The 25623-nt window shown below is 58.1% G+C and overlaps 1 protein-coding gene across 4 annotated transcripts; it reads left to right on the top strand.

The window, feature by feature from the left end:
* Window positions 1-24461, top strand: IGHMBP2 (immunoglobulin mu DNA binding protein 2). Of its 4 annotated transcripts, none has more exons than XM_028478889.2 (16): window positions 2-170; window positions 1872-2041; window positions 5052-5235; window positions 5444-5541; window positions 7287-7450; window positions 8921-9121; window positions 11156-11303; window positions 14302-14476; window positions 17331-17513; window positions 17791-17909; window positions 18479-18573; window positions 19148-19279; window positions 19526-19649; window positions 20330-21178; window positions 22655-22827; window positions 23364-24461. In XM_028478889.2, the coding sequence occupies exons 1-16, from the start codon at window positions 85-87 to the stop codon at window positions 23559-23561; spliced, it is 3099 nt and encodes a 1032-aa protein (XP_028334690.1). In that variant the 5' UTR covers window positions 2-84; the 3' UTR covers window positions 23562-24461. The 4 variants fall into 4 exon arrangements, with proteins under 4 accessions (XP_028334691.1, XP_028334690.1, XP_028334689.1 ...); XM_028478888.2 differs by having other exon boundaries at window positions 19148-19312; XM_028478890.2 differs by lacking the exon at window positions 8921-9121 and having other exon boundaries at window positions 1-170; window positions 19148-19312.
* Window positions 24462-25623: the final 1162 nt, after the last annotated feature.

The following is a 25623-nucleotide window of genomic DNA, read 5'->3' as shown; positions in this document are numbered from 1 at the left end:
CCGCCGGGAGCACCGCCCCTCGCGGCAGCCGGAACTCGGCGGCTCGGGACCTCGGCTGCTCTGGGCCCAGGCCGAACTGCGGCCATGGCGTCGGCGGCTGTGGAGAGCTTCGTGACCAAGCAGTTGGACCTGCTGGAGCTCGAGAGGGAGGCGGAGGTCGAGGAGCGCAGGTACGGCCTCCGGCCCGGGCCTCGGGGTCGGTCCGGCGGTTTCCCCAGGCCCCCCTACTCTCCCAGCTCAGACCTCGGGCGGACCTCCCTCCTGGGGGCTCGGCCTGACCAGCCTGGGGGTCGGGATTTGCCCTCCTGACTCCTCGAGTCCGGGTCGCGGCTGTGAAGGGGCTCGGCCTCCCGCAGAGATGGAAGCCTCTTCACCCCCCGGGACAGCCCGTTCCGTTTGGGGGACCCTTAGGAAGGGTCTGTACTCCCCCTGAAGTCCCCCTCTGAACTTTGCCTCGTAGGTCCTGCCTCTCTCCCCAGTTCCATCCCCAAAGTGTTCTCAGCCCTCTTCCGTCATCGTCCCCTCTGTCAGTGTTTGCGCCTGTTCCGTGCTAGGCCCCGAGTGAGGCAGAGTCACTGATGGTCCCCTGGCGGCTGGGTTTGAGCGGAAGGGGCAGGTGGGAGCGGAAACAGTTCTCTACCAGCGTGATAGATGCCGACCCGTGTGTGCAGGCAAAGTGCTGTGGGAGCAGGAGGGTGGACAGCTGACCCTGGGGAGCCTTAGGATGAGGCTGGCTTCGTGGAGGAGGTGGTGCCTGAGCACAGCTTGCAGAAAAATAGGGGTTCGGGTGGATGCGGGGGAGGATATTCCTGGAAGAGATGTGGGGAGGAAGGGCAGCCCTGCAGGCGAGGGTGGAGCCCTGAGAAAGCCAGGCTTGTTTCCGTAGGGCTGAAATTTTGAGAGATGACACTGAGGGCTGTAAAAGCACCCCACAAACATCAGTCCCTTTAAACCTCACGTCAACTCTGCGAAGTTGGTTACTGTAATTCTCGTTTTATGTCTAAGGAGGCTGAGACAAAGGTTAAGTCACGTGCCCCAGGTAACACAGGTCGAGCCAGGATTTGAGTTCAGGCAGGCTGATCCCAGAGTTTGCACTCAACCGTTGTGCTACCCAAGTGGAGAGGATTTGTTTTAGAGGATTTTGATCGTGATGGTTAAGAGCGTTTGCAGTCCTGTCGACGTCAGTGGGATCCCAGCTCCATGATTTATGGCTGGGTGACTTTGCAGCCTTAGTTACCTCATCTGTAAAATGAGATCATTCTCACAGCACACCAGTGAGGTGGGAACACAGTGATCTCTAAGTCAAGTGCTCAGCACGGTTCAGAGTACAGAGTAAGCACCCATGGGAAGATAGGCGGGGGCCAGATTGGGAAGGGCCTTGTGGAGAAGATTGTATTATATTCTTGTGCAGAGGATGGGCCTCGGTGCAGTTAAGCAGGTCAGGGAGGTGAATAGATTTTCATCTTAGGGGGATCTGTTGGATGTTGCTGCTGGATTGGCTGGGGAGAACCCAGAGGTGAGGGAGTTAGGAAGCTCAGTTTAGTCCAGAGACGGCCAGTGATGTGGGCTTGAACCAAAGCTGTGGCGGCGAGGATGAGGCAGGGGTGGATTCAGGGTACAAATGGGAGGGGCCTGGTGGGACTCAGTGACACACAGGACCCAGGACAGAAGGTGAAGATGAGCGAAGGTTCTGTCTTGGGAAACTGGGAGGAGGGCACAGACCGCGCTGGGGCTATGGGGGGGGCAGGTTTGGAGTTTCCCTGGTCACCCTTAGTGCCTGTGCAGAGATCTCCATCTGTTCTTCCTGCACGGTTGGAAGTAAACACTGGTAAAATACAAACGCTGAAGTCTCAACATTGGGTGTCTCCCAGGTCCTGGCAGGAAAATGTCTCTCTGAAAGAACTCCAGAGCCGAGGCGTCTGCTTGCTGAAGCTGCAGGTATCCAGCCAGCGGACCGGGTTGTACGGACGGTTGCTGGTCACCTTTGAGCCCCGGAGATGCATGTCTGCAGCTGTGCTTCCCAGTAACAGCTTTACTTCCGGTCTGTGCGTTTTTGACATAGGTGGACGTTGAGTATTGCTGTCTTCAGATGTGGGTTGTAAAGACCAGGTCGCATGCGACCACCTGGGGAGTAAAGCATCGTAATGGGAAACTCTCACTTAGAAATTCAGCACTTACGAGGCTTTTTGGTAGTTTAGATCAGCACTGTGCAGACTGGCAGCCACCAGCCACGTGGGGTTATTGAACACTCGGAATATGGCCAGTGATTGCTGCTTGTGTAAAATACACATGAGATTTTGAAGATTTAGTACAAAAAATTTAGAATATCAAGAGTAATTTCTTTGAATACTGATTATGTCTTGAAATGATAATATTTTTCATATATTGGGTTAAGTAAAACATGATTAAATTTACCTGGTTCTTTTGGTTTTTTAACATGGCTACTAGAAAATGTAAAATTACACATGACTCGCACATGTCTCTTGAGTAGCCCTGGTCCAGATGGTTCAACGTGTGTAGTTGTGTATTCCCAGACCTTCCCTGTGCCAAGGATACTTTGGCTAAACTTGTGGCAGCTCTGCTGGAAAGGAGGGGCAGTCAGAAGAAGCTTCTTAAGCTCACACCTGGGTTGCTTGTTTTATTTATTCTTTATTTTTAGTTTTTCCTTTGGCCACGCCGCACCGCATGTGGGATCTTAGTTCCCTGACCAGGGATCGAGCCTGTGCCCCCTGCAGTGGAAGCGCGGAGTCCTAACCACCGGACCTCCAGGGAAATCCTGGGACGTTTGTTTTTGATCAGACCTGGAAACTGGGAGAGAGCAACACTGCCGAACGCTGTACTTCCACTAGAAAAGTCTCTCTGTCTTGTTTTGGTGGTGACAGAGTTTGTTGGTTTCATATTTCGATTTTCTAGACTCTTGCCCCACAATGGTTGGAACACGGGCTGGGTGTGGAGACAGATAGGAGGAGGGGAAGCTGCTGGTTTGGACTCAGATCTTACACTTTGCTGTTAAGTGGCCGAGAGTCAGTCACGTGTCCTCTGAAGAACAGGACCAAGGGAATTATAGTTGAGCTTTCGGCCTCGCCATCGGGATGCGTGGGTGCGACTGAATGTACGTGCAGGGCGTTTGTAACCTCTGAAAACCAAAGGAATGATATGTGCTCAGTTAGTAAGTGTTGTGGAGTGAATGACCTGAGAGGTTGATGCATAGCTGATAAGCAGGAAGGCAGCTGTTTACGTGAAAAAGTATGGAGCGGAAAATTCGATGTGTTGCTTCAGCTCCTGATCAAACGTAGGTGGGCTTGTTAGTTTCTCGTCTCCTGAAGAGCAGCTTTAAGGCTCTGTGGCTGAGAGATGTGACTTCTGCAATGTGGGACCCTACTCAGGGCAGCCGGTGGGGAAGTCACAGCCGGGACGGGTCGCCTGCGCTCAGCCTTACGGAGGTCCCCTTGCACGGAACCAGACCTCGGGCCCAGGGGCACTGCTGCCGCCTGCCCTTTGTCTTTAAAAGTTGGGGCGGGAGACAAAAGATTCAAGGTGCAGATGAAACTCATTGCCTAGAAGGAAAGCAGCTAGGACTAAGACTACGCCTCATGCTTGGTTGACGTGTGGCGTGTACTCTGACTCGGAATAAACGGGAGTGAGTGTGCGTGGGGCCCCGGCTGCATCTCAGCGTGGATTCTTGTTTGGTCAGAACTGTCTGTGTTCAAGTGACAGAAACCCCGAGCCAGATGGGCTGGAACAGGAGGGGGACGCGTGGGTTGTGATAGCCGGAAGGTGGCTGCAGGGCGCAGAGGAGGCCACCTGGCTTAGTTCCGCTCTGTGTCTCGGCTCCGCCCTCTCCTGGGCTGGCTTCCTTCTCAGGCGCCGGGTGGTAGCAGCTCCAGCCCTCACGTCCTCTCCAGTTTCTGGTCCAGCTGGGAGGGGTGAGGGCATCCTTCCAGCTGTCTACCCAAAAGTCTCACCACATCTCAGGGGCTCCGATTTGGTCCCTTGTCCATCCCCGAGCCAGTCACTGGCCAGGGGGCACGCGAAGCCCTGATTGGCTCGGGTGTGGGTCGTGTGCTCCGTCCCGGCATCAGGGGAAGCCTCTCAGGCTCGCCTGGTGATGGGTGAATCACCAAACGGCTGTCGCGGGAGTGGGGAGGCCCAGCTGAGTGGGCAGCAAACCACCCTGTCCCCCCTTCATCAGTGTTCCCTTTCCACCTGGAATGTTCTCCCCCAGGTGAGCTCGTGGCCCCCACTCTTTCCAGGGCCCACCCGGCTTACGGGTCGCCCCTCAGAGAGGCCCTTCCCACACACTCTGCGGCGGCGCCCTCGTCCCTCCCCACCCTCTTCTGCACTTCGTCTTTCTCTTCTTTTTTAACACATTTATTTGTTTTATTTGTTTTCGGCTGCGTTGGGTCTTCGTTGCTGCGTGCGGGCTCTCTCTAGTTGCCGTGAGCGGGGGCTGCTCTTCGTTGTGGTGCGCGGGCTTCTCATTGCGGTGGCTTCTCTTGTTGCGGAGCACGGGCTCCAGGCGCGGGCTTCAGTAGTTGTGGCTCGTGGGCTCTAGAGCGCAGGCTCGGTAGTTGTGGCACCCGGGCTTAGTTGCTCCGCGGCACGTGGGACCTTCCCGGACCAGGGCTCAAACCCGCGTCCCCTGCATCGGCGGGCGGATTCTCAACCACTGTGCCACCAGGGAAGTCCCCGCACTTCATCTTAACTAAAGCCCTTGGCTCTGACCCCTGGTAGGTTTTCGTATTTGTTCCTCTCCTCCCTAATGTGAGCTCAGGGACTGTGTTTTATTCCTAATATAGACCAGCACCCAGAACAGTGCTGGGCACAGAGGAAGGCTTTAAATATTTTATTGACTGTCATGTTTGTTTTAAACAGTTCATGAGCTCCAGTAAATTTTCACGTATGATGTTAGTTAAAAGTATTTTTTTTACTGATTTCATTTCTAATGAAAGTAACACATACGGTGTTTGAAATATGCTGGAATTTGTTATATGAAGTAATTTACGTTTAACTTTGTTCAGCATTTATGTAACTGGTCTTTGTTTCTGTAGGTGACATAGTGGGTCTGTATGAGGAAGGCAGCCAGCTGGCCACTGGGATCCTGACCCGGATCACCCAGAAATTGGTCACCGTGGCCTTTGACGAGTCCCATGATTTCCAGTTGAGTTTGGACCGAGAGCATTCCTACAGGCTGTTAAAACTTGCCAACGACATCACTTACAAGCGACTGAAGAAGTAAGTGCATGTGACCGGAAGTCACATGTGACGTTTTCCTTAAACACACCTCCCTCCTGCTGGCAGAAGAGGGCAGGCGCATCCAGCCTGGGGTCGGTCGCGTGCCCCTCACGGGAGACGGCGGGCGGCAGCCTTGCGTGGAGCCTCGGGCGCTGGGTTAATTGCTGGTTTTCACTAAGCTCCTAATTTTCATTTTCTCCTTTGGCAGAACTCTGATTACCCTAAAGAAGTATCATTCTGGCCCCGCGTCCTCGCTCACAGAGGTCCTCTTCGGTGGATCAGACCCCAGCCCTGCCAGCGAGATACGTAAGAGCTTGTGGTTTTCCTTTCCTGGTTGAAATCACCATGGACAGGATCTCGAACAGTGAGACCCTGGGCCATTTTAGCAAGAGTTTGAGAATGTACAGTGAGAAGAAATCTACCTTAGTGTCTTTTTATAAGTTTCTTTGTGTGACTTGTGCGAACTAAGTCTCTTTCCCGTACACGGTGTCAAAGGAGTAGTAGCTCGTTCCATTTTTTTTATGATGTTCTTTCTAATATATCTAAATATTGAATATTTTTGTTTTGAAATGCGAGGGTATCTCTTCCAGCTCAGTGCCCTGTGAGAACAGAGGATGACTGATCACGCTTCGTGCTCGATAGCATCTTTTTGTAGTTTGAAAAATCTCAGTTCTAAGTGCATTTGATTATTTTCTCAGTATCCTTTAAATTGAAGACAGTTTATTTCTAATTGTAAAAGTGCCGTGTATTAGCCTAGAACGTTTGGAAATAAAGAAGCATATAAACAAGGGAAAGAAATCACTCGAAAACCTGCCACTTAGAGTGAGCCTCACTGATACGTGTGTGTATTCTCCTAGTTGTTTTTCCACCTCCACATAGAACAGTCTGACTTACATACAGACACACGCGTGTGTACATGTACACACCACACACACACACACACACACACACACACCACTGTTCTCACGGTGGTCTGTGCAATTTCTCATCTCCTTCAGTGTCTTGGAGAAGCTCATTTTGAGAGGAGTTTATCACCTCATCAAGCAGCTGCCCGTCCTTGAACCACCCTGTAGATGTTGGACTTGGCCGGTTTTTACAGTATAGCTTCAGTCGTTCTCACACAAGGGCCACCCCACACCCTTTTCCTGTCAAGCCGGTGCTCATACCCTGGCGGTATGTTGGCTCTAATCTCAGGGCTGTTTTGTACCTTCTCAGATTCCAAAAGCACTCACATTTCAATAAGATTTTATTTCTGCCAACTGTTTACCGAGAGGCTACTCTGAGCTGGGAAGGGAGCTAGCGTTGTATTTTCTGTGTTTCAAGGAACACGACGTGCCCTGGTTGTAGCCGGCGTCCAGGGCAGAAGGGGACATGCAGGAGCTCTGGGTCGGATGCTCCTTTGCTCTCTCCGAGTCTGTTTCCGTTTTACCTCCGGCTCGGCACCCTATGCCCGCGGGGGTCAGCGCGCTCGTCTCTGCTGCGGGCACTGCGGGGCGCAGGCTGCGGGTGCCAGGCTGGATGCGGCGGCGCCTGCTCTCAGAGCACGGAGCTTACGAAGCAGGTCATTAGAATCGGCCGTGGAAGATTCAGAACAGAAACATGGTCCTGGATCTGCTCATGATTCTTTTTTGTTGTTTGTTTTCATCGTTTTATGGGCGCTTAAAAAGGGACACTATGGTAGAAATGAGTCTGTTCCCAGAAGCATTTACCTCACAAGAAGCTGTTATTCTGGAGCATGAGTTGGCAGACTTTACAGATGGTAAACGCTGTAGGCTGTGCCGGCCGGTGCGGTGGCGAGCTGCTGGGGACGGTGTCCCAGGGACACCTGACTCACCGAGCAGGCGGCCGGCTGGGCTTGGCCTGCGGGCCACAGTCTGCAGATTCCTGGTCCAGGAAAGCAAAGCAGGTTGATTTCGCGTTGACTGGCTGACCCCTGGGGAGGGCCGGCTTTCTCCCCGTTACAGCCCGTATTTCTGTCGGCACACGCGGGGTCAGGGGTGGGGAGCGCCGGGTGACGGGGAGCTGGGTCCTCACTGTCGCTCGTTCCGCAGCCCCCCTGACCTTCTACAACACCACTCTGGACGCCTCCCAGCAGGAAGCGGTCTGGTTCGCGCTGTCCCAGAAGGAACTCGCCATCGTCCATGGGCCTCCCGGCACCGGGAAGACCACCACCGTGGTTGAAATCATCCTCCAAGCTGTGAAACGGGGCTCAAAGGTGGGCAGTGGGCGCCGTGTCCCGCCGGCGCCGCTCGCACCGTCTGCCGCGTTTGCAGTGCCCGCAGGGCCCCAGCCTGGGCTCCGGGGGCTCGGTTGGCAACGTCCCCGAGTGGTCACTGACTGAGCGCTGGGCTGGGCCCTTTTCAGTCTCTGACAGCGCTTGGGGGGTGGGGTCGTGCTTGGGACCGTTGGTCTGGGGTGGTGAGGTCCGGGGTACTGTCGACCAGGCCACGGGCCGGGAGCTGTCTGCTCAGCACCCATGCCCTGTGCTCAGGCCCGTGCTGGGCGTGTAGGCGACCAGGGACTGTCTGTGCCAGTCAGGAGAAGGCCCTGCAGCCAGTTGCCGGAGACAGACGTGCTTTGGCTGATCGGGTGGTCCGGTGCATTGGGCAGAGTCCAGGTTACCCGTTTCCGAGATGTGGAATGTGATATCGTGTATTATTGCTCGCTTAGGTTTTTAATGGTTGAGAAAGAATCTTTCATCCTCATCTGTATCAACACAAGTCATCGTGGATTCTGAGCACATGGAAAGCTTTTTAGAAAACCTTTCTGGGTCGTAAACGTTGGATAAGGATAAGAATTAGAGCGATATGGTCCACATTTGTAGGTTGACATCTCCTGGGTGCCTCTTACGAACGAGGCACGTTTCTCAGTCTTTCCAGTGTTTGCCCCTTTAATCCTCACAGAAGCCCCGGGTGCGGGGACTCTATGGTCTCGGGCCCCGTCCCGCCACAGTGGGTGGCAGAGCCAGGACTCAGACTCGGGCGACAGTCTCCCCAGAGCCCCTGCTCCTGCAGGGGGATCCGTGTTGGTTACAAGGCCACGTCCAGTGGTCTCCTGCAAATGACTGTCTTGGCGAGACGTTTACCAAGAAAAGCTGGTGAAAGGTGACTTACTGGCAGGGAGCAGATTTGACGGTTTAATTGGGTGCCTCTGTTTCAGGAGACACCTGTGTTCACGCTTTGGTGCAAGCCGCCTTTGGCCACCTGGATGGGGTGGGGACTCTCGCCTCCGCCTCCCCTTCCCGCTCCACCCCCTCCTAAGAGCCAGGCTGCAGTCCTGGAAGCAAGATGGAGCTCGTTCAGAAAGGTTTTTCCTCATTCCACTTTGTCAGATGTTAAAGTGGTTTGGTGGGTGATGAGACGGGTGTCGCAGCCCTGATTATCTCAGGGCACTTTGAGGCCTTTTCTTCCAGTTGCCGGGCATCCTTTCTGGTCCTTTGGAGCCTAACAGGTTCTTAAGACCCGAGGTCTAGTACCCAGATGTTGTGTCGGTTTGCAGTAACACATGTCCTGCAGACTGTCTGCGTCCGTCCTTACAGCTGGACGTTTACACTGTAACGTTACTGGTTGCACACGTTCCACCCTCCTCTCTTTAACTTTCGGACTTTCCATTTGCTTAATGTAAACTTAAGCGATTTCGTTAAAAAAGAAATCACCAAGCCCGCGTTTGCGCTGTGCTTCCCCAGGTTCTGTGCTGCGCCCCCTCTAACGTCGCCGTGGACAACCTGGTCGAGCAGCTGGCCCGGTGGAAGCAGAGGCTCCTGCGCCTCGGGCACCCCGCACGGCTCCTGGAGTCTGTCCAGCGGCATTCCCTGGACGCGGTCTTGGCGCGGGGCGACGGCGCCCGGATCGTGGCTGACATCAGGGAGGACATCGACCAGGTCTTGGTGAGCAGCTCCCAGCCGGCGTCCGCTCTGCGCGGGGTTTCATGATCTGCAGTCTTGGCCGGGAGCGCGCTGTGTCCTCTTGCTTTTCTCTGGCCTTTGCCGATTCACGTACTTATCTTGAACGTTGGCACTGCCAATTTTTGGTAGAGACCTGTGCTCAGCACTGAACGGGGACTCACCTGTCTTCAAGATAGTTTCATGAAGAGGCGAGCAATTGTCTTGCAGAGAATGTTCCTCTGAAGGGTTCCCTGTGTCTGGCATGTTGGCTGGATAATATCGACCAGCCAAAAAAAAGCAGCCTGAAAATAAAAATTCAGAAAATATGCATCCTCCCTAAATTTCTAGTCCATTGATATAAAACATGGTGTAATCTTTGTGAAAGAGAACTAGGCAGGTGATAGGTCAATCTGAGATGGAGTTTTCTCGTGTAGTTCAGAACTTTCGAGCTCTTTGGTTCTCTAGTTTACACGTCCGCCCCCAGTTCCCTTAATCGCGTGTCCTGCCCTTGTATTTGCTCACCGCTGGCCCATCTCACTGCCTCTCATTTCTCTCCTCGCGTCCCGGGCTGGTGCAGAGACTCAGCCCTCCCCACGGACCTGTGGACTAGTGGGAACCCCAGGGGCGGAGACCAGGACACACACACGTTACTCAAGGTTAAAGGCGCTGTAGGAATTTGCAGTGATGAGATTCATGCCGTCACACATGTGGATGGTTTCATTTTCCTTTTTTAATAAATTATTTAATTAATTTATTTATTTGTGGCTGCGTTGGGTCTTCGTTGCCGCGTGCAGGCTTTTTCTAGTTGTGGCGAGCGGGGGCTGCTCTTCGTTGCGGCGCGCGGGCTTCTCATTGCGGTGGCTTCTCTCATTGCGGAGCATGGGCTCTAGGCACACGGGCTTCAGTAGTTGTGGCTCATGGGCTCAGTAGTTGTGGCTCGCGGGCTCTAGAGAGCGGGCTCAGTAGCTGTGGCCCACGGGCTTAGTTGCTCCGCGGCATGTGGGATCTTCCCGGACCGGGGCTGGAACCCGTGTCCCCAGCATTGGCAGGCGGATTCTTAACCACTGCGCCACCAGGGAAGCCCGATTTCATTTTCTTGTTCCTTTTTAAATCCATGCTTTTTGGGACCTCCCTGGTGGCGCAGTGCTTAAGAATCCGCCTGCCAATGCTGGGGACACGGGTTCGAGCCCCGGTCCGGGAAGATCCCACATGCCGCGGAGCAACTAAGCCCGTGGGCCACAGCTACTGAGCCCGCTCTAGAGCCCGCGAGCCACAATGATCAAAGCCCGTGTGCCACAACTACTGAAGCCTGCACACCTAGAGCCCGTGCTCCACAACGAGAGAAGCCACCGCAATGAGAAGCCCGTGCACCGCAACAGAGAGTAGCCTCCGCTCACCCCAACTAGAGAAAGCCCGCATGCAGCAACGAAGGCCCAATGCAGCCAAAAAAAAAAAAATCCATGCTTCTCAGAGTTTTCTTCTCTGTAAGTTAGACCTCCCTCCTGTCATTCCGGCTGAAACCCCTTCTCCAAAGCAGAAATCACAGATAAGGAAGGGGTTACGTGTTTTTTGCGTATGGAAGTAAATCAGGGTCTAGGTAGACGTTTTAGGGGCTGAAGAAAATATTTTACTCTCGACAAATGTGGAATAGTGAGAGAAACTCAGCTTCTCTCTGTATAAACTACTAAAACCCACATCCTGACATGAGCAGGTGTGTTTTCTTCCCCAGGAGTATGTCTGATGAGAGTGCAGGGCAGGTCTGGGCTCCCACCCCGGGCTCGGCTGAGCTTTCGGTTCTCGGAGGACCTACACTCTCCCTTCCTGCCTCTCCCTGTGGAGGTGACGGTGGCTCTGAGGCCAGTCAGGATGTCATCTGTGTGGATCTGTTGCTCCTTCAAGAAAGACTTTTGACTTTTTAGCGCCTTTGAAGGGACTTACGGAAGTGGACCAATTGATGATAAATGAAAGCATTTTGTGAATTAAAAGGAGCTAAAATAAGTGCAAAGTTGAGCCAGAATTATGATGTTTTCTTTACAGGCAAAAAGTAAAAAGACCCAGGATAAAAGAGAGAAAAGTAATTTTCGAAATGAAATCAAGCTGTTAAGGAAGGAGCTGAAGGAGAGGGAGGAAGCAGCCATGCTGGAGAGCCTGGTGGCGGCCAACGTGGTCCTCGCGACGAACACAGGTGAGGGGACGGGCCTCCACCCCATGTGGCCTCGAAGAGGGCTGGGAGTGTGCCCTCTTCCTTGGTTTTCTGGAAGAGTTTGGTAGAATTGTCTTTAAAATTGGGTAGAATACACCAATTCCAGCCCTTCTGGGCCTGCAGTTTTCTCTGTAGGGAGGTTTCTTCTTTTTTTTTTTTTTGGCCACACTGCACGCTGGAGGGATTTTAGTTCCCCAGCCAGGGACGGAACCCGGACCGTGGCAGCGGAAGTGCCGAGTCCTAACCACTGGGCTGCCAGGGAGCTCCCTGCAGGGAGGTTTGTAACTGCAAATTCAACTTCTTTAATTGATGCAGGATATTCAGGGTGTCTCTTCTTGAGTGAGCTTGTGTCTTTCGAGGAATTTGCCCATTTAATCTAAGTTGCTCAATTCCTGGGCATAAGGTTGTTCATAATAACCCCTTATCATTTAAAAAATGTCTATAGCATCAGTAACAGTGTCACCTCTTTTGTTCCTGATGTTGGTCATTTGTATTCTCTCTTTTTTCCTGATCTTCTGGCAGGAGGGTTATTAATTTATTGATCACCTCAAAGCACCGCCTTTTGGTGTCACCAATTTTCTCTGTTATTTTTCTGTTTTCTGTTTCATTGATCTCGGCATTGGTTCCTATTATTTTCCCTCTTCCCCCTCACTTGGGTCTAGTTTGCTCTTCAGTTTCTGTTTTCTTCAGCTGGAAGCGGAGGTCATTGATTTGTATTGATTTGAGACCTGTTGCGTTTTATACTCTAGGTATTTAGTGTTATAGATGTTTCCCCATGTACTGTTTTCACAGTATCCCATAAATTCAGATGTATTGTGTTTTCATTTTCATTCATTGTGAAATATTGTCTCATTTCCCTTTTAATTTGTGTTTTTGACCCGTGGTGATTTAGAAGTGTGTCATTTTCTTTCCAAATATTTGGAGGTTTTCCAGATAGCTTCCTATCATTGATTTCTAATTTAATTCCATGCGGACAGAGGACATACTATGTACGACTTGGATCAATTCATTGAGACTTACATTATGGTCCAGAATGTGGTCTCTGTACTGGAAAAGAATGGGCTGTCTGGTTTTGTTGAAGTGTTTTATAATGGTTGATAAGTGTCGTTCAAGTCTGTATCTTACTGATTTTCTGTCTATATGTCCTATCACCGAGCGAGGGTTGTTGAAATCATCTGTAACCACACATTCGTTTATTTCTCCTTGGAGTTCTGTTAGTGTTTTACCTATGTCCTTTGTAGCTCTTTTACCTGGGGGCGTAAATGTCATGTTTTCTTTATTAATTAACCAATTTATCATTATGAAATGACCTTCTTTATTCCTAGTATGTTCTTTTTTTTGAAATCTACTTTGGTATAAAAATAGCCACTTCAGCTGGAGACCACATTTAGCTGCTTTAGGCCTTTCTCGTATGGCCACTTGGTTCTTAAAAGCCAGCAAGTGAGAGAGTCTTGTAGCAAGATGGGTTATAGTTTTCTGTAATGTTACCGTGACGTGACACCCCATCACCTTTGCTATATTCCTTTGGCTAGAAGCAAGGCACAGGTCTGGCCCACACTTAAGGGGAGGGTATTACACGGAGTGTGAATACCGGGAGGCCAGGGTCAAGGAGGGGGTTGCCTTAGGGTCTGTCTGACACAGCCTCTCATGGGGGCTACTCTAAGGAACAGAGTCCAGGTTCTGATTGACTTTGTTTTTTTTTTTTTTGGTTTTTTTTTTTGTTTTGTTTTGTTTTTTTTTGTTTTGTGGTATGCGGGCCTCCCTCTGTTGTGGCCTCTCCCGTTGCGGAGCACAGGCTCCGGACGCGCAGGCCCAGCGGCCACGGCTCACGGGCCCAGCCGCTCCGCGGCATGTGGGATCCTCCCAGACCGGGGCGCGAACCCATGTCCCCTGCATCGGCAGGCGGATTCTCAACCACCGCGCCACCAGGGAAGCCCAGCAGCATGTGGCCTTTTAGGTCCCTCCTGGTTAGACTGGGGAACTGGAATGAGATTCCTAGAAGCGCTTCCCTTTGCAACGTGAAATCACAGCCATAATCCAGGCACAGCTCTTAGATATCCAAAGCCCCGTCCAAATTCTGCCTTTTCTGCAGACAGACTCCCTAACCGTCTCTGAAAAATCGGGCTCAGGAAATTTATCAAGATGTAGGTCTTAATCATAAGATAGTATACATCTTAGCGTAATTAATCTAGGGGAAAAGGGCAAGATCTCACATTTGTAGCATTTGTTAAAGCCTATCATCTTGTGGCAGGCGCTTGATATATATTATTTGATACGTGTGCTACATTTTTATATGTGTATCTGGACAACCAACGTGTGTTGTTTGACACATCCGTGCTCTGTTAGTACGAGGTGTGCGTAACAGTCTGTGAGAGGCAGGTGTGGTCACGTTTGTAGGTGAGGAGCTGGGGTCGGGTGGCTTGCCCAGGGCCTCAGCGCTGTGTGTGAGCGTGGGCGTGGGCCCCGGGTCTCGCCCACACTGGACCTCGTTCCACTGTACGGCTCTGTGTTCCATGGAGGAGGCGCTGGTGTGGTGGTTCTGTGTTGCTGGTACGTAGGGGTTTTTTACCCTGGGTGAACGCCCAGCAGTTCATTGTTCTGTGTGTTCAAGAGAACGCCTAAGAAGAGAATTAACTAAATTCTAAATTCAGAAGATGATACAGGAATTATATTTAGAATTAAGACAGCCTTCCAAGGATCTGGGGTCCCAGCCCCAAAGCTTGATTGATTTTGGTGAATGAAACGTTGGAGTGGCCGTGGCCGGGGCGCACTGCTTCACGCTTGCACGTGGAGTGGGCTGGAACGGCGAGCTCCGGAACGTCCTTCCCAGGTTTTATTCCAAGGTTCAGGCATGTTACACGAGCCTAAGTACAAGACCAGATGATGAAACAGTGGCTGGGGTGGCTCTTTTGGGGTGACTGCAGCTAGAATGACACAGCCGGTGCGTCCCGTAGAGGCTCACGGTTCTGATTTTGGCCAGGTGCCTCTCCGGACGGCCCCCTGAAGCTGCTGCCGGACGGCCACTTCGACGTGGTGGTCATCGATGAGTGCGCCCAGGCCCTGGAGGCCAGCTGCTGGATCCCCCTGCTGAAGGCCAGGAAGTGCGTCCTGGCCGGGGACCACAGGCAGCTGCCCCCCACCACCATCTCTCACAAGTAAGGCCCCTCCGCCCCTCGGCCGCCCCCCCCCCCAGCCCTCGAAGCCCCGCCCAGAAGCCCCGGGCTCACCCGGAGGTCCCGGAGGTGCTGGGAAGCCTGGCCGGTGTGCTGACTTAAGGATGTGCGGTGGGCAGGTGGCTCCCTGGGCATCGGAGGGAAAAGCCTGGCGTCCCCCTGATCGGAGGCGCGGTTTCCGTTACACCGCACAGAGGAAGTAGGGTCTCAAGATGTATGACTCACAGATCCCAGAAGAGGGGACGCGGCCAGTGGGGAGGGGCAGCCGCCCAGCCCAGGTCACTAGGGAGCGGCTGCAGACCTGTCATTTATCAACTGGTTGGGGCCGAGCCCACTGGCTTTTCCCGGGCTTCCCTCTCCGGGGTGGTGGCACAGGGCGCCCGGGCGAAGCAGCGCGGGAGCCGGAGCCCTGAGCTCGGGTGCGTCTCTGCGCGTGCGGGCCCCGGCGTGAGCGGGACGGCCGCGCTGCGAGGCCGCCCGGGCGGCAGCTCCGAGGACAGCGGGGTTTCTCACCCCGCCGGGGCCGCCGTCCTCCCTCTGCTCCTGTGCTTGCTCGTTTAGACGGCGGCTCGGCCAGACGTGTGCTCCCTGAGGTCGGGGGTCGAGCGGTGTCCGTCGCTGTGGCCCCGGAACCGGGCGCGTGCCCAGTCCCTGCCTGTCGAGCTGACGTCCTCTAACGGGGCGGCGGGTGGAGGTGTGCGTTCGCGCGGGGGTCCCGGGGGAGAGCTGGTCGCCTCGGTGGCTGTGTGACCGACTCCGGCTGACCGGCCCTCACCTGCGGGCACGTCCTTCCGCTGAGGACACGAGGGGTGGCTCGGGGCGCCGCGCTCCGGCCGCTGTCGAGACGCAGCAGTCGGTCCTGGTGGAGCGACTGCTTCCTGGGTGCGGCCTGCTGCCGCCCCCGGGCCTCTTCCCCCCGTCTGCAGACCCCCCGGGGCTCCGGCCACGCGGGCCCCTCCGTCCCTCCTCCCCGGGGTCGGCTCTCGACCGCCCTTCATTCACTTCTCTGTCATGCCCGTTGACGGCTCGCTCGCCTGGCTTTCTCAGCACTCGGCACTCCTGGCGGCGGTGTGTGTCGCTCCATCGTTTACTTCCCGGCCGCAGCGTGAGGCCTGTGAGGCCTGGGGACAAGGCCTGGCACTTGGCGTCGCCGAGCAAACGGGCCTCTTCCGGGCCGGCTCCCACGCCCAGGTCCAGGGGTGGCTCCCGGAGGCTGAGGCCCCCGCGAGATCAGGAGATCAGGAGGAGATCAGGAGGAGAGCAGGAGGAGATCAGGAGGAGATCAGGAGGAGATCAGGAGGCGAGCAGGAGGAGATCAGGAGGAGATCAGGAGGCGAGCAGGAGGAGATCAGGAGGAGATCAGGAGGCGAGCAGGAGGAGATCAGGAGGAGATCAGGAGGCGAGCAGACCCCTCCCTGCCGTGGCTGTCGGAGACGAGTGTCTCCTCCAGTCCGTGCGAGGGAGGCCGTCGGTGGAACTCGCAGGAGGGGAGTGGTGACCCCGGAGCTGAGGGGTGGGCAGGTCAGGGTCCCCCAGGAAGGGGCCTCCGGCCGGGGGCTTCAGAGTGAGGGCGCAGAGCGTGCGGTGAGTAGAGTGGGAGACGGGGGAACGTGGTTTGGAAGACCGTCCTGGTGGGAGCGGGCGTGCGTGTGGGGATGGGCTCGGGCGCCCTCCAGAAACGGGGCCTTGCGGGCGGCGATTCAGCGGCTGGTTCCGGAGGAGACCCGGGGGGTCCTGGGAAGCGGGTCTCTGGGCGGACGGTGTGCCCTCGGGGAGGGGGCACCGTATGGTGTCTGTGGAGAAAGTAGGGTGATTTGGGGGGAAATCTGTCTGTGTGGGTCGTGCTGGGTGTTTCTGGGTTTGTGGTTGGGGCTGTAGTCACCTCACCCCTCCTGTCCCTGGCGCTGCTTTTGGTGGGTACCTTTGTTAAACAGCATTAGCTGCGGAGGTCTGATCAGTTGCGGAGGGAGGACGGATGCCTGGAGTAACCCTGGGCCCTTGCCCTCAGTGGGTGGAGGAGGCTCTGGAGCCCGGCCGCCTGGCTTGGTCCTGGCTCTGCGGCTCTCTGGCTGGGTGGCCTCGGGCTGGCCTCACTCTCCTCGTGTGGAACGTGGGAAGCGTACCAGTAACCGGCTCAGCTTGTGTGAGGATGAGGCGAGTTAATCGGTGTAAAGTGTCCAGAGCAGTGCCCGGTGCGTGGGAAGCACCCAGCAGCCGCCAGCTACTCCTCTTACTACTAGGGGACTCCTTACAGCCGGGGTGTGTTGGAATTTTAAATAACGTGTCTGTGTTGGTCCCCTTTAGCTGCTGTAACAAATTACCACGAACTCAAGCAACAGGGGTTTATTATCTTACAGTTCTGGAGGTCCAAAGTCAGTCTGTGTGGCTTGAGATCACGGTGTGGGCGGGGCTGGTTCCTTCCGGAGGCTCCGGGGCGAACCCGGGCCTTTGCCTCTCCCAGCTTCTGGAGCCACCTGCCTTCCTTACCTGTGATCCCTCCTCCGTCTTCAGAGCCGGCCCCGCAGCATCTTCAGGGCTCTCTTGTCACATCGCCTTCTCTGATGCTGACCCTTCTGCCTCCCTCTTAGGAGGCCCTTGTGATGACGTGGGCCCTCCCATCTCCCATCTCTGCTCCTCCCCTTTGTCACCGAGGTCACGTGCTTGCAGGTCCCAGGATTAGGATGTGGGCACATTTGAGGGGCCGCACCCTTAGTTCTAGGTCAGAAGTGGGGCATGGGTTGCGTGCTGAGGTTTGAGGACTGCTTTCCTCCCCGGGCCCTGGTTTGGGCTGGACTCCGGACTCAGGCCCGCCTTCCTTGTTCTCCCCTTGGGGCAGGGCCGCGCTGGCGGGGCTGTCGCTGAGCCTGATGGAGCGCCTGGCAGGAGGGCACGGCGCCAGCTCGGTGCGGACGCTGAGCGTGCAGTACCGCATGCACCAGGCCATCGCGCGCTGGGCCTCGGAGGCCCTGTACCACGGGCAGCTCACGACCCACCCTTCCGTGGCCGGGCACCTCCTGCGGTGAGTGACTCGGCTGCACCCCCGTCCCGTGTCACCGGAATCACGTTCCGTAAAGGTCTGAGAGCGCGAGTCGCCTCTGAGACTGGATTTCTGCTTTTTGCCCTGGAGAGCTGGGTCGGGCTCCTGCGGTCTGAGGTCCCTCGCCCTCTGCATTGTCCGCTGTCCTGTTGGGGGAGGGGGGCGGGCTGGGGGAGAAGGGCAGCGGGGCCTCTGTGTCTGGGACCCCAGCGCCGCTCTGTCGCCGGGGCCTCATGTGTTCGGTCTCACCTGTGTGCAGGGACCTGCCGGGAGTGGCCGCCACGGAGGAGACGGGTGTGGCCCTGCTGCTGGTGGACACGGCCGGCTGCGGGCTGTTTGAGCTGGAGGGCGCCGATGAGCTGTCTAAGGGGAACCCCGGTGAGGCCGCCTGCAAAGGGCCGGCGGTTTCGTTTAAAAAGACCCTGAGCTGCTCTGTAAACCAGAAGCCCCTGTCAGTTGCCCGCGTCGGAGAGGAGTAGAGCCGGGGGAGGGGAGGAGGGGAGGGCGCGGTGCCCGCTGGGGCCGTGGCCCTGAGCCAGACGGACGCCCTGGGAGGTCGCGTTCTCGACGGGCGGGCGGCCCCCAGTCAAGGGAGCGCTGGGCCCAGGCCGCGTCCCGTGTCCTCGTTCAGCACCGCGTGGCCTGGCGCTGCCCGGCTTGGCCTCGGGACGCGACGCTGGCTCACCCACAGGGCTGCCAGTCGGTGGGACGCACGGCCGTCCTTCCGCTGAGAGGGGAGGCTCCCGTCAGCCGTGGGTCCTGTGCTTTGCCTGCCGGGCCCGGCGGCCCCTCTGCCCCGGGTCGTCGGCTCGCGGGAGTCAGGCCCAGCGTGAGAGCAGCCTGTCGTCACGCACGGAGGAGCGCTTAAGCAAGAGGCGTCGCTGGCAGGTGTCCGAGGCGCCCCGCCCGCCCCGCCCCGCGCTGAGGACGCGTCCGTCTCCCTCCAGGTGAGGTGCGTCTCGTCAGTCTGCACGTCCAGGCGCTGGTGGACGCCGGAGTCCAGGCTGGCGACGTCGCCGTCATCGCGCCGTACAACCTGCAGGTGCGGGGCTCCGCTGTCTCTGTGTGTCGGGGCGGCGAGGGAGGGGGCGATTTATGGGCTCCTGGGACGAACGCTCCGGGGCGGAGCTGACCACATACTGACTGGACCCAGGGCTCAAATGACCTCAGCAACGGCCTCGGTCCACCTGTCTGGGTTTCCCCCCTGCCCTGCCGTCCCCTGCCCCATCCTGGGCTCTCGCCTGGTTTGCTGTGTCGGCTGCGTTTTCGGGCCTGCCCTCGGGGGCCAGGCAGCCTCAGCCCGACGTCATCCTTCCAAGGTGGTCCCGGGGGCACCGCCTGTCTCTGTGGCGTTTCCCACGGGAGTCTCAGCTTTGAGTCTTCTCGGTCCGGCTCAGGTTGTCCCGTCCCTGAGCCGCTGGGATGAGGGATCCTCGCCCCTCCCGGGGTCGGCCTTCCGGCTCGTGGGACACCACGGGGCTGGCGCGGCTCCGGAGGCTGCCTGGAGGAAGGTGGGGGGCGCGGCTGTCGCCTGGAGAAGGCGGTGGGTCGGGGCCAGCAGACGCAACAGGCGTCTGCTGCCTTCTCTTGGGCTCTTCTGCCGTTTCCCCTCTCAGTGCCTCTGTGCCCGTGAAGCAAAGCCTGCCCGCTTTGGTAGGAAAGACGTACCTGCTTCAAAGCATCGTGAGGCCCGCCGGTCAGTTGCCATCCTGGTTTGGAGGCGTCGCACGCGGGGATGTCTGAGCCAGGCGAGATGGTGGCACGCACGCCAGCGCTGGGCTGTGGGTCACAGCTGCCACGTTTGTGTGCTCTCTTGTCTGTCGCGTGCACGCCTGTGGGAAGAGCGGTACTCGGAAGCCTTCTCCCCGGGGCTCCTGCGGGGCCTCCCTGGGGCCTGGCAGCTCTACAGGGCCAGGCCTCCGCCGGGCTGAACGGCAGCGTGTCCGGGCCGCCCCGACCTGGGCTGTGATATGTGGCCTCGCTTGGTGTTTCAGGTGGACCTGCTGAGACAGAGCCTCACTCACAGGCACCCAGAGCTCGAGATTAAGTCGGTCGACGGCTTCCAGGGCCGAGAGAAGGAGGCTGTGATCCTGTCCTTCGTCAGATCCAACAGGAAAGGTGTGGAGCTGGGAATTCCCTGGTGGTCCAGTGGTTAGGACTCGGCGCTTTCACTGCCCAGGGCCCAGGGTCGATCCCTGCTCGGGGAACTAGGGTCCCACAAGCCGAGCGGGGTGGCTGGGGAGGCCGGGATGCTGCTGCAGAGGGGGGCCCCGAGAGCCCAGAGCTTGTCTCCTGGCCTCCAGGCCAGTTTAGCCTCAGGGCATGGCTTCTGCGGCCGGGGCGTGTGGGTGTTCCATCTGGTAGGAAAATGGTACCCAGAAACGGTTGTTAGTTAACGGGCTCTGTGAGTCGTTTCCAGTACGAGGTTGGCAGCAGATAAGAGGGGGGGATAAGCTGAGGCGGGGGAAGAACGCACTGGAATGTCCCTGGCGCTTTCCCTCGTGTGTCGGCCGCAGCTGCAGCCCCGGGCTGTGTCCTGGGTCTGGGCTTAGGGAGAGGACTTTGCACCGACTTGGGGATGAGTGGCAGCCTGGTAGCTGCCAAAGCCCCAGGTGGGACCGCGGGACCGTCCTGGACGGCGGCTGGGGGCCGAGGGGTGGGTGCTGAGCGACGGGGCCCCTGGCTGCGGGGGTGGACGGAGCCACATGGTCCTTCTCGGGTGACGGTCGCTGATGGGGGGAGGCCTGCCTTCCTAACCCTTAGTCTCTGCTCCCTGCGCCCCGCTGGCTCGTGTGCAGGTGAGGTTGGCTTCCTCGCCGAGAACCGGCGCATCAATGTGGCCGTCACCCGCGCCCGGCGGCACGTGGCCGTCGTCTGCGATTCCCGCACCGTCAACAGCCACGCCTTCCTGAAGACCCTGGTGGACTACTTCACGGAACACGGGGAGGTGCGCACAGCCTTTGAGTATCTCGACGACATCGTTCCTGAAAACTACTCCCGTGAGGGTGCCCAGGGCCCTGGCCAGGCCGGCGCGAAGCCCCGCGGCTCTGCCGCGACGGCCAGGGGGGCTCCCGGTAGCAGGCGGCCCACGGGGGCCGTGCTGGATCGGAAGAAGCCGGGCACGGCGCCTTTGTCCTCCAAGGCCCAGCCTCAGCCCGTCCTCAACGGAGGCGGCCGGGAGGGGGCCAGGAGCAGAGGCGGCGCAGAGCAATTCAGGGATGTGATAACGGAGTTTGTGGCGAGTGAGAAGACACAGCTGGAGTTCCCTGCCTCCCTGGATTCGCAGGACAGGATGTGGGTCCATCAGATCGCGGAAGAGTACGGGCTGAGGCACGAAAGTGCCGGAGAGGGGAAGGAACGGTTCATCACCGTGAGCAAGAGGGTCCCACTGGCCCCTGCGGCTCCAGAACCCCCGGCAGGGCCTGGCAGCAAAGCCCCTCTGTGTCCAGAGCCCCCCAGCCCAGCGCAGACAGAGCCCCCCATCGGGGAGCAGAGCAGCCGGGGCCAGCCGGACCTGAAGGCGCTGCACCTGGACAGACTGCAGAGGGCGGGGAGCCAGCAGGAGCAGCAGGCCAGGGAGGGGCCGCGGGCCACGGGCTCTGGGCCGCGGAAGTTACCAGAAAAGAAAAAGAAGAAAGGAGCAGAAGGTAAGCTGATCGACTCGCGAGAACACAGGCGTGGTGTCCCCTTTACTGTGGTGTTTGCCCCACCACGGACCCACCTGCCACTCTCGAAAGAATCAGGACCCCTTCCCGGTGGTGCCCCTGCCCTAGTCCTGCATGTTGTGCCCGGTTTCAGTCGGTGTGGTCTGAGTTCCCTGGGGGCTGTGCTAGTCACAGTGGCCTCTGTGTGCCCGGGGCCTCGCCTAGGGCCCGGCAGGTAGGGAGCCCTCAGATCTTCTACTGCAGGTGAAGGGCCCGGAGGAGTAGCCGGGGTGGGCCTGGGGCCCTTGGGAACGGAGGGGCAGCCGCAGCGCCCTGCTGCGGCAACGGCGCTCCTTCCATGGGCTCGTGGGGTCCCAGGCAGGGCCGCGCACTCCGCTGTCGCATCCCGGGCTGTGCTGGCCCTCTGCTGGGGCGCCCGGGGCCTGTTTACTCCGCACCCCCGTCCCATACTGAGATTGAAGTTCCAGGGTCGGGATTTTCTGTAGACGCCTAGGTGAGCTCTGTTACAGCTGCTTCCCTCTTGGCAAGACCGCGAAGGCGGTCCCGTTCCCCGTATCCCTTGATGCCTGTGTGCAAAGCTGCATGAGCATAATTCTCAGCTTTCAAAGCCAGCCTCCCTGCGTCTGAGGGTCCGTCTGAACTCACTCCATGACATTTAGCGGGCGCCCTCTGTGTGCCAAGCTTTGCGCTAGTGAGGAAGACGGACGCCACCTCCGCCCTGTGGGAGTTGACACTCTGATGGGGGAAAGAGATGCTTCACTCCTGTTTAAACCCCACTGAGAACATGTAACTGCCATGGAGGACGGGGGCCAGGAAGGCATGACGGGAGGAACCGGCCTTCCTTCCAGAGGAAGGTGTGGGGCATGGCCACTTGAGGACCGAGCGCGCTGGGGAGACATCACCCCATTTCAGGGGTGCTGGCACTGCTCGGGGTTTGAAACGCTTCTTCAAGCAGCCAGAATTATGGTGTAATTACAGAATTACGACCATATTACAGTTGTGTCTCTTTTCCTCTTCTGAGCGTTTTCCTGCAGCTTTAAAAGATTTTCACACACCTGGTTACGGACGTTAAGGTTTCGTTACCCCTGGCCGGTGAACGTGCAGTAGTTCACCTGACCGTTACCCTGGAGGCATGGTAGTTTGGGTATTTTTTATACTTAACGAGGTGAGGAACATTCTCATATTTAAGTGCTTTGCTGGGTTTAAGAGGATGAACTTTGTGCAGGCCTCTCCTGGCACTGCCAGCCCTTTCTGGAAACTCGTGCCTTCGCTGCCTCGTGTGACTGGTCGTTGGTTCAGTGAGGGACGCAGCTCGATGCTGCATCCACTCACTCGCTGTGGCCCCGAAAGCAGGAGGCCGGGCGCGGCTGCTCGATGGGGCAGACGTGGGCCCAGCGGGAGAGTTCCGGTCCGACTTCTTTCTCCTTGCCTGTTCGGGTGACGCCTTTCTCCCCTCAGGACCCATGGCCATAGATCTGCCCTCCGGGGAGGACTTTGACGCCCTGGTCTCGGCCGCCATCAAGGCTGACAACACCTGCGGCCTCGCCAAGTGCTCAGCCAGCATCGTAACCCTGGGCCAGCTCTGTCTGCACTGCGGCCGCCGGTACTGCCTCAGCCACCACCTGCCCGAGGTGCGCGGGCCCTCGGGCTCGGGCAGAGGGGAGGGCGGCAGGGCTCTTTCTCCAGGACGCGGATCCTGGGTGTATGCACCCCATACAGACTGTGGGCCTGTGCGGTGTGCGTGTCACCCACATACAGACTGTGGGCCTGTGCGGTGTGTGTGTCACCCACATACAGACTGTGGGCCTGTGCGGTGTGTGTGTCACCCACATACAGACTGTGGGCCTGTGCGTGTGTCACCACCAAGCAGATTGACATCACCCTGCCAAGGAGGTGTGGGAGCCGGCCCTGCACTGGCATCTGCTCGGAGGAGGGTCTGGGCAGGGCTGCAGGAAGGCTTGGGGCTCTAGCTGCCAGCCCCGCGAGGGTGTGGACCCTGCCCACCCCCCCACCCCCAGGAGCCCGTAGGCGAGGGTCCACGTGCGGGAAGGGTAGGGAGCCCCTCTGAGGTTGGTGCTGGGGCTTCCTGACCCCCGAGCTCTGTGATGGCAGAGCTGGGGGTCTCTTCCCCCGCCCCTGGCGCAGCACTGCCTCTTGTGTCCCCCAGATCCACGGCTGCGGGGAGAGGGCTCGCGCCCATGCGCGGCAGAGGATTAGCCGGGAAGGGGTCCTCTACGCCGGCAGCGGGACCAAGGACAGGTCCCTGGACCCTGCCAAGAGGGCCCAGCTGCAGAGGCGGCTGGACAAGAAGCTGGACCAGCTGACCGGCCAGCGGAGGGCCAAGAGGAAGGAGAAGGGGAAGTGAGGCTGGGAACCCCAGCGTCTGCACCGCCTCTGTGTCTGAAACTGTGGCTGCCGGTGAGCGGGCTGCCCCCGGTGTCTTTCCGTCCCCGGCGGCAGCTCCTGGGACAGTGCTACAGGCAGAGCCACGCCGTCTCCCCGGTGACGGGCGAGGTGGCTGCGGGAGCACGGGGCGGTGAGCTGCTCTGACGTGGTGGGTCACGGCGGAGAGGCGGGGGGGGGGGCACAGCTAGGGCCAGTGGCCGCTTCTCGGGGCTGCTGTAGGGAAGGCCCTGGAGTGCTGCGTCCCCTTCCTCACTCCCGGCCCAGGCCGTTCCCCGAGATCCCGCCCCCGGAGTCACGGGCTGCTGCTTCCGGCGTCGGGAAGCTTCTGTTCCCTCGGACACCTGCCTGGGCCTCAAACTCCATAAAAGTGATGTCCCCGCCATCCAGGCCTGGCCAGCGTGAGAGAGGGCGCACAGGTGATGTCTTGGAGCTGGCACTTCTCCTGCGTGCCCCCGTGCACGAGTCGCCCTTCGTGGGGGCTGTGACTCACCGAGGCCGTCTTCTGTTTGTCCCCTCGTGGCTGCGGTGGCCCCAACCTGACCTGACAGCTCTGGCCGTTCTGCTGCTGTGCAGGCCCTAGGTCAGGCCCGGGTGAGGTTTACGGAGGCTCCCGGGCCAGCGCCTGCCCGTCCTCGGCGCTGTTCCGGTGATGGTCTCGGGAAAGAGCCGCCCCAGAGCGCCAGCGCTGCTGACCCCTGCAGACCCAGAGCCCCCGGAGGTGTCCTCCCGGGTCCCTCGTTGAAGAGAACCCCAGGTGGATGTATTCTTTTATCCTCAGAGTTTTTTGTGTTTCAAAGGGATATAAGTGATTTAAAAACTAAATAAAAACACGTGCACGCGGCCCACAGTATGTGTGTTGTGTGTCTCCGATGGTCGTTCGTCCCCTTTGCCCAAAGCGTCACTTGCTGAAGCGGTTGAGAACCGGTGAGCGCAGGACACGCAGGGCCTTAGGGGGGAGGTGGGCGCCGGCCACGCAGGGCAGCTCTCGTCCTGGGGACGAACGACGGGGGGAGGAAACGTACCTGTTCTGCTTGATTTTCTACCAACTGGAACTAAAGCTTCAAGTTGGCAGGTGTAGCACTGTGAACTGGAGAGGAAAACACAGGGCCCGGCTCGAAGGGAGGACAGCGCTGAGGACGGTGCTTTGCCTAGAGCCGCCGCTGGAGAAGAGGCCGGGCCTGCACGGGGGCTCCGGGCATCGGTGTGGCTCCTTCCCTGTCACCAACTGCACCCTCCCGCCCCCATCGTCATTCCCATCCCCGGGGCCCTCAGAGCCACTGGTGTTCGGGTGTCTGGGTTTTCGGCCTCAGTCTCCCTCAGGAGCCCCCCGCCCCCAGATGCCATTTATCCAGCATCTTGACGGAGCCTGTCCTTCCCACCGGGCCCACACGCTTGACCACCCTGCGTTTGCCGGTGCTGGGCCCCGCCCCCCGCCTGGCTGCCCTCTCTGTGCCCCCTCTCTTGGGGACACCCCAGCCCTGCCCAGGCCCGACACCCACTCTGCACCACGGCCCCGCCTCCTCCCCCTCCCGTGGACGCCTTCCTCGCTTGCTCCCGTGAGGTGGCTGTAGGACTGAGTGCTGCAGGAAGAGGAAGGAGTGGGGACCCGGGTGCGTTGTGTCTTTAAGTGCCGCACACGGCCTGGTGATGATTCACGCCAGCACAGAGGGCGCTGCCTCGCGTGAGCCGCAGTTCCTGCTGCCCTTGAGGGCCCAGGCTGGCGGGAAACGTGGACGTGGCTACGAGGTCACAAGGTGTCTGTGTTTGAAGCATCGTTTGATGGTTGCTGAGGGGTACGGTGGCAGCTCTTGTGCCCCCTGAGGGTGCTAGTCTCCCTGCCTCTGTGGTCACAAGCCCCAATCCCCTTGCCACAGGGAGGCTCTGGGTCCTCAGCTGGATGAGAGAACGTACCCTAACAGCCACAGGAGGACCAGGTTCAGGGATGGGCCAGAATCCAAACAGGGCCCATCAGGGATCTACCCTGGGGTCCGCAGACAGATGCTAAAAGAAAAGTGTTGGTT

Source organism: Physeter macrocephalus, chromosome 18 (assembly GCF_002837175.3).
Source record: "Physeter macrocephalus isolate SW-GA chromosome 18, ASM283717v5, whole genome shotgun sequence".
NCBI classification, from domain to species: domain Eukaryota; kingdom Metazoa; phylum Chordata; class Mammalia; order Artiodactyla; family Physeteridae; genus Physeter; species Physeter macrocephalus.
The sequence above is the reverse complement of the archived record's forward strand: the minus strand, read 5'-3'. Positions and strand labels throughout refer to the sequence as shown.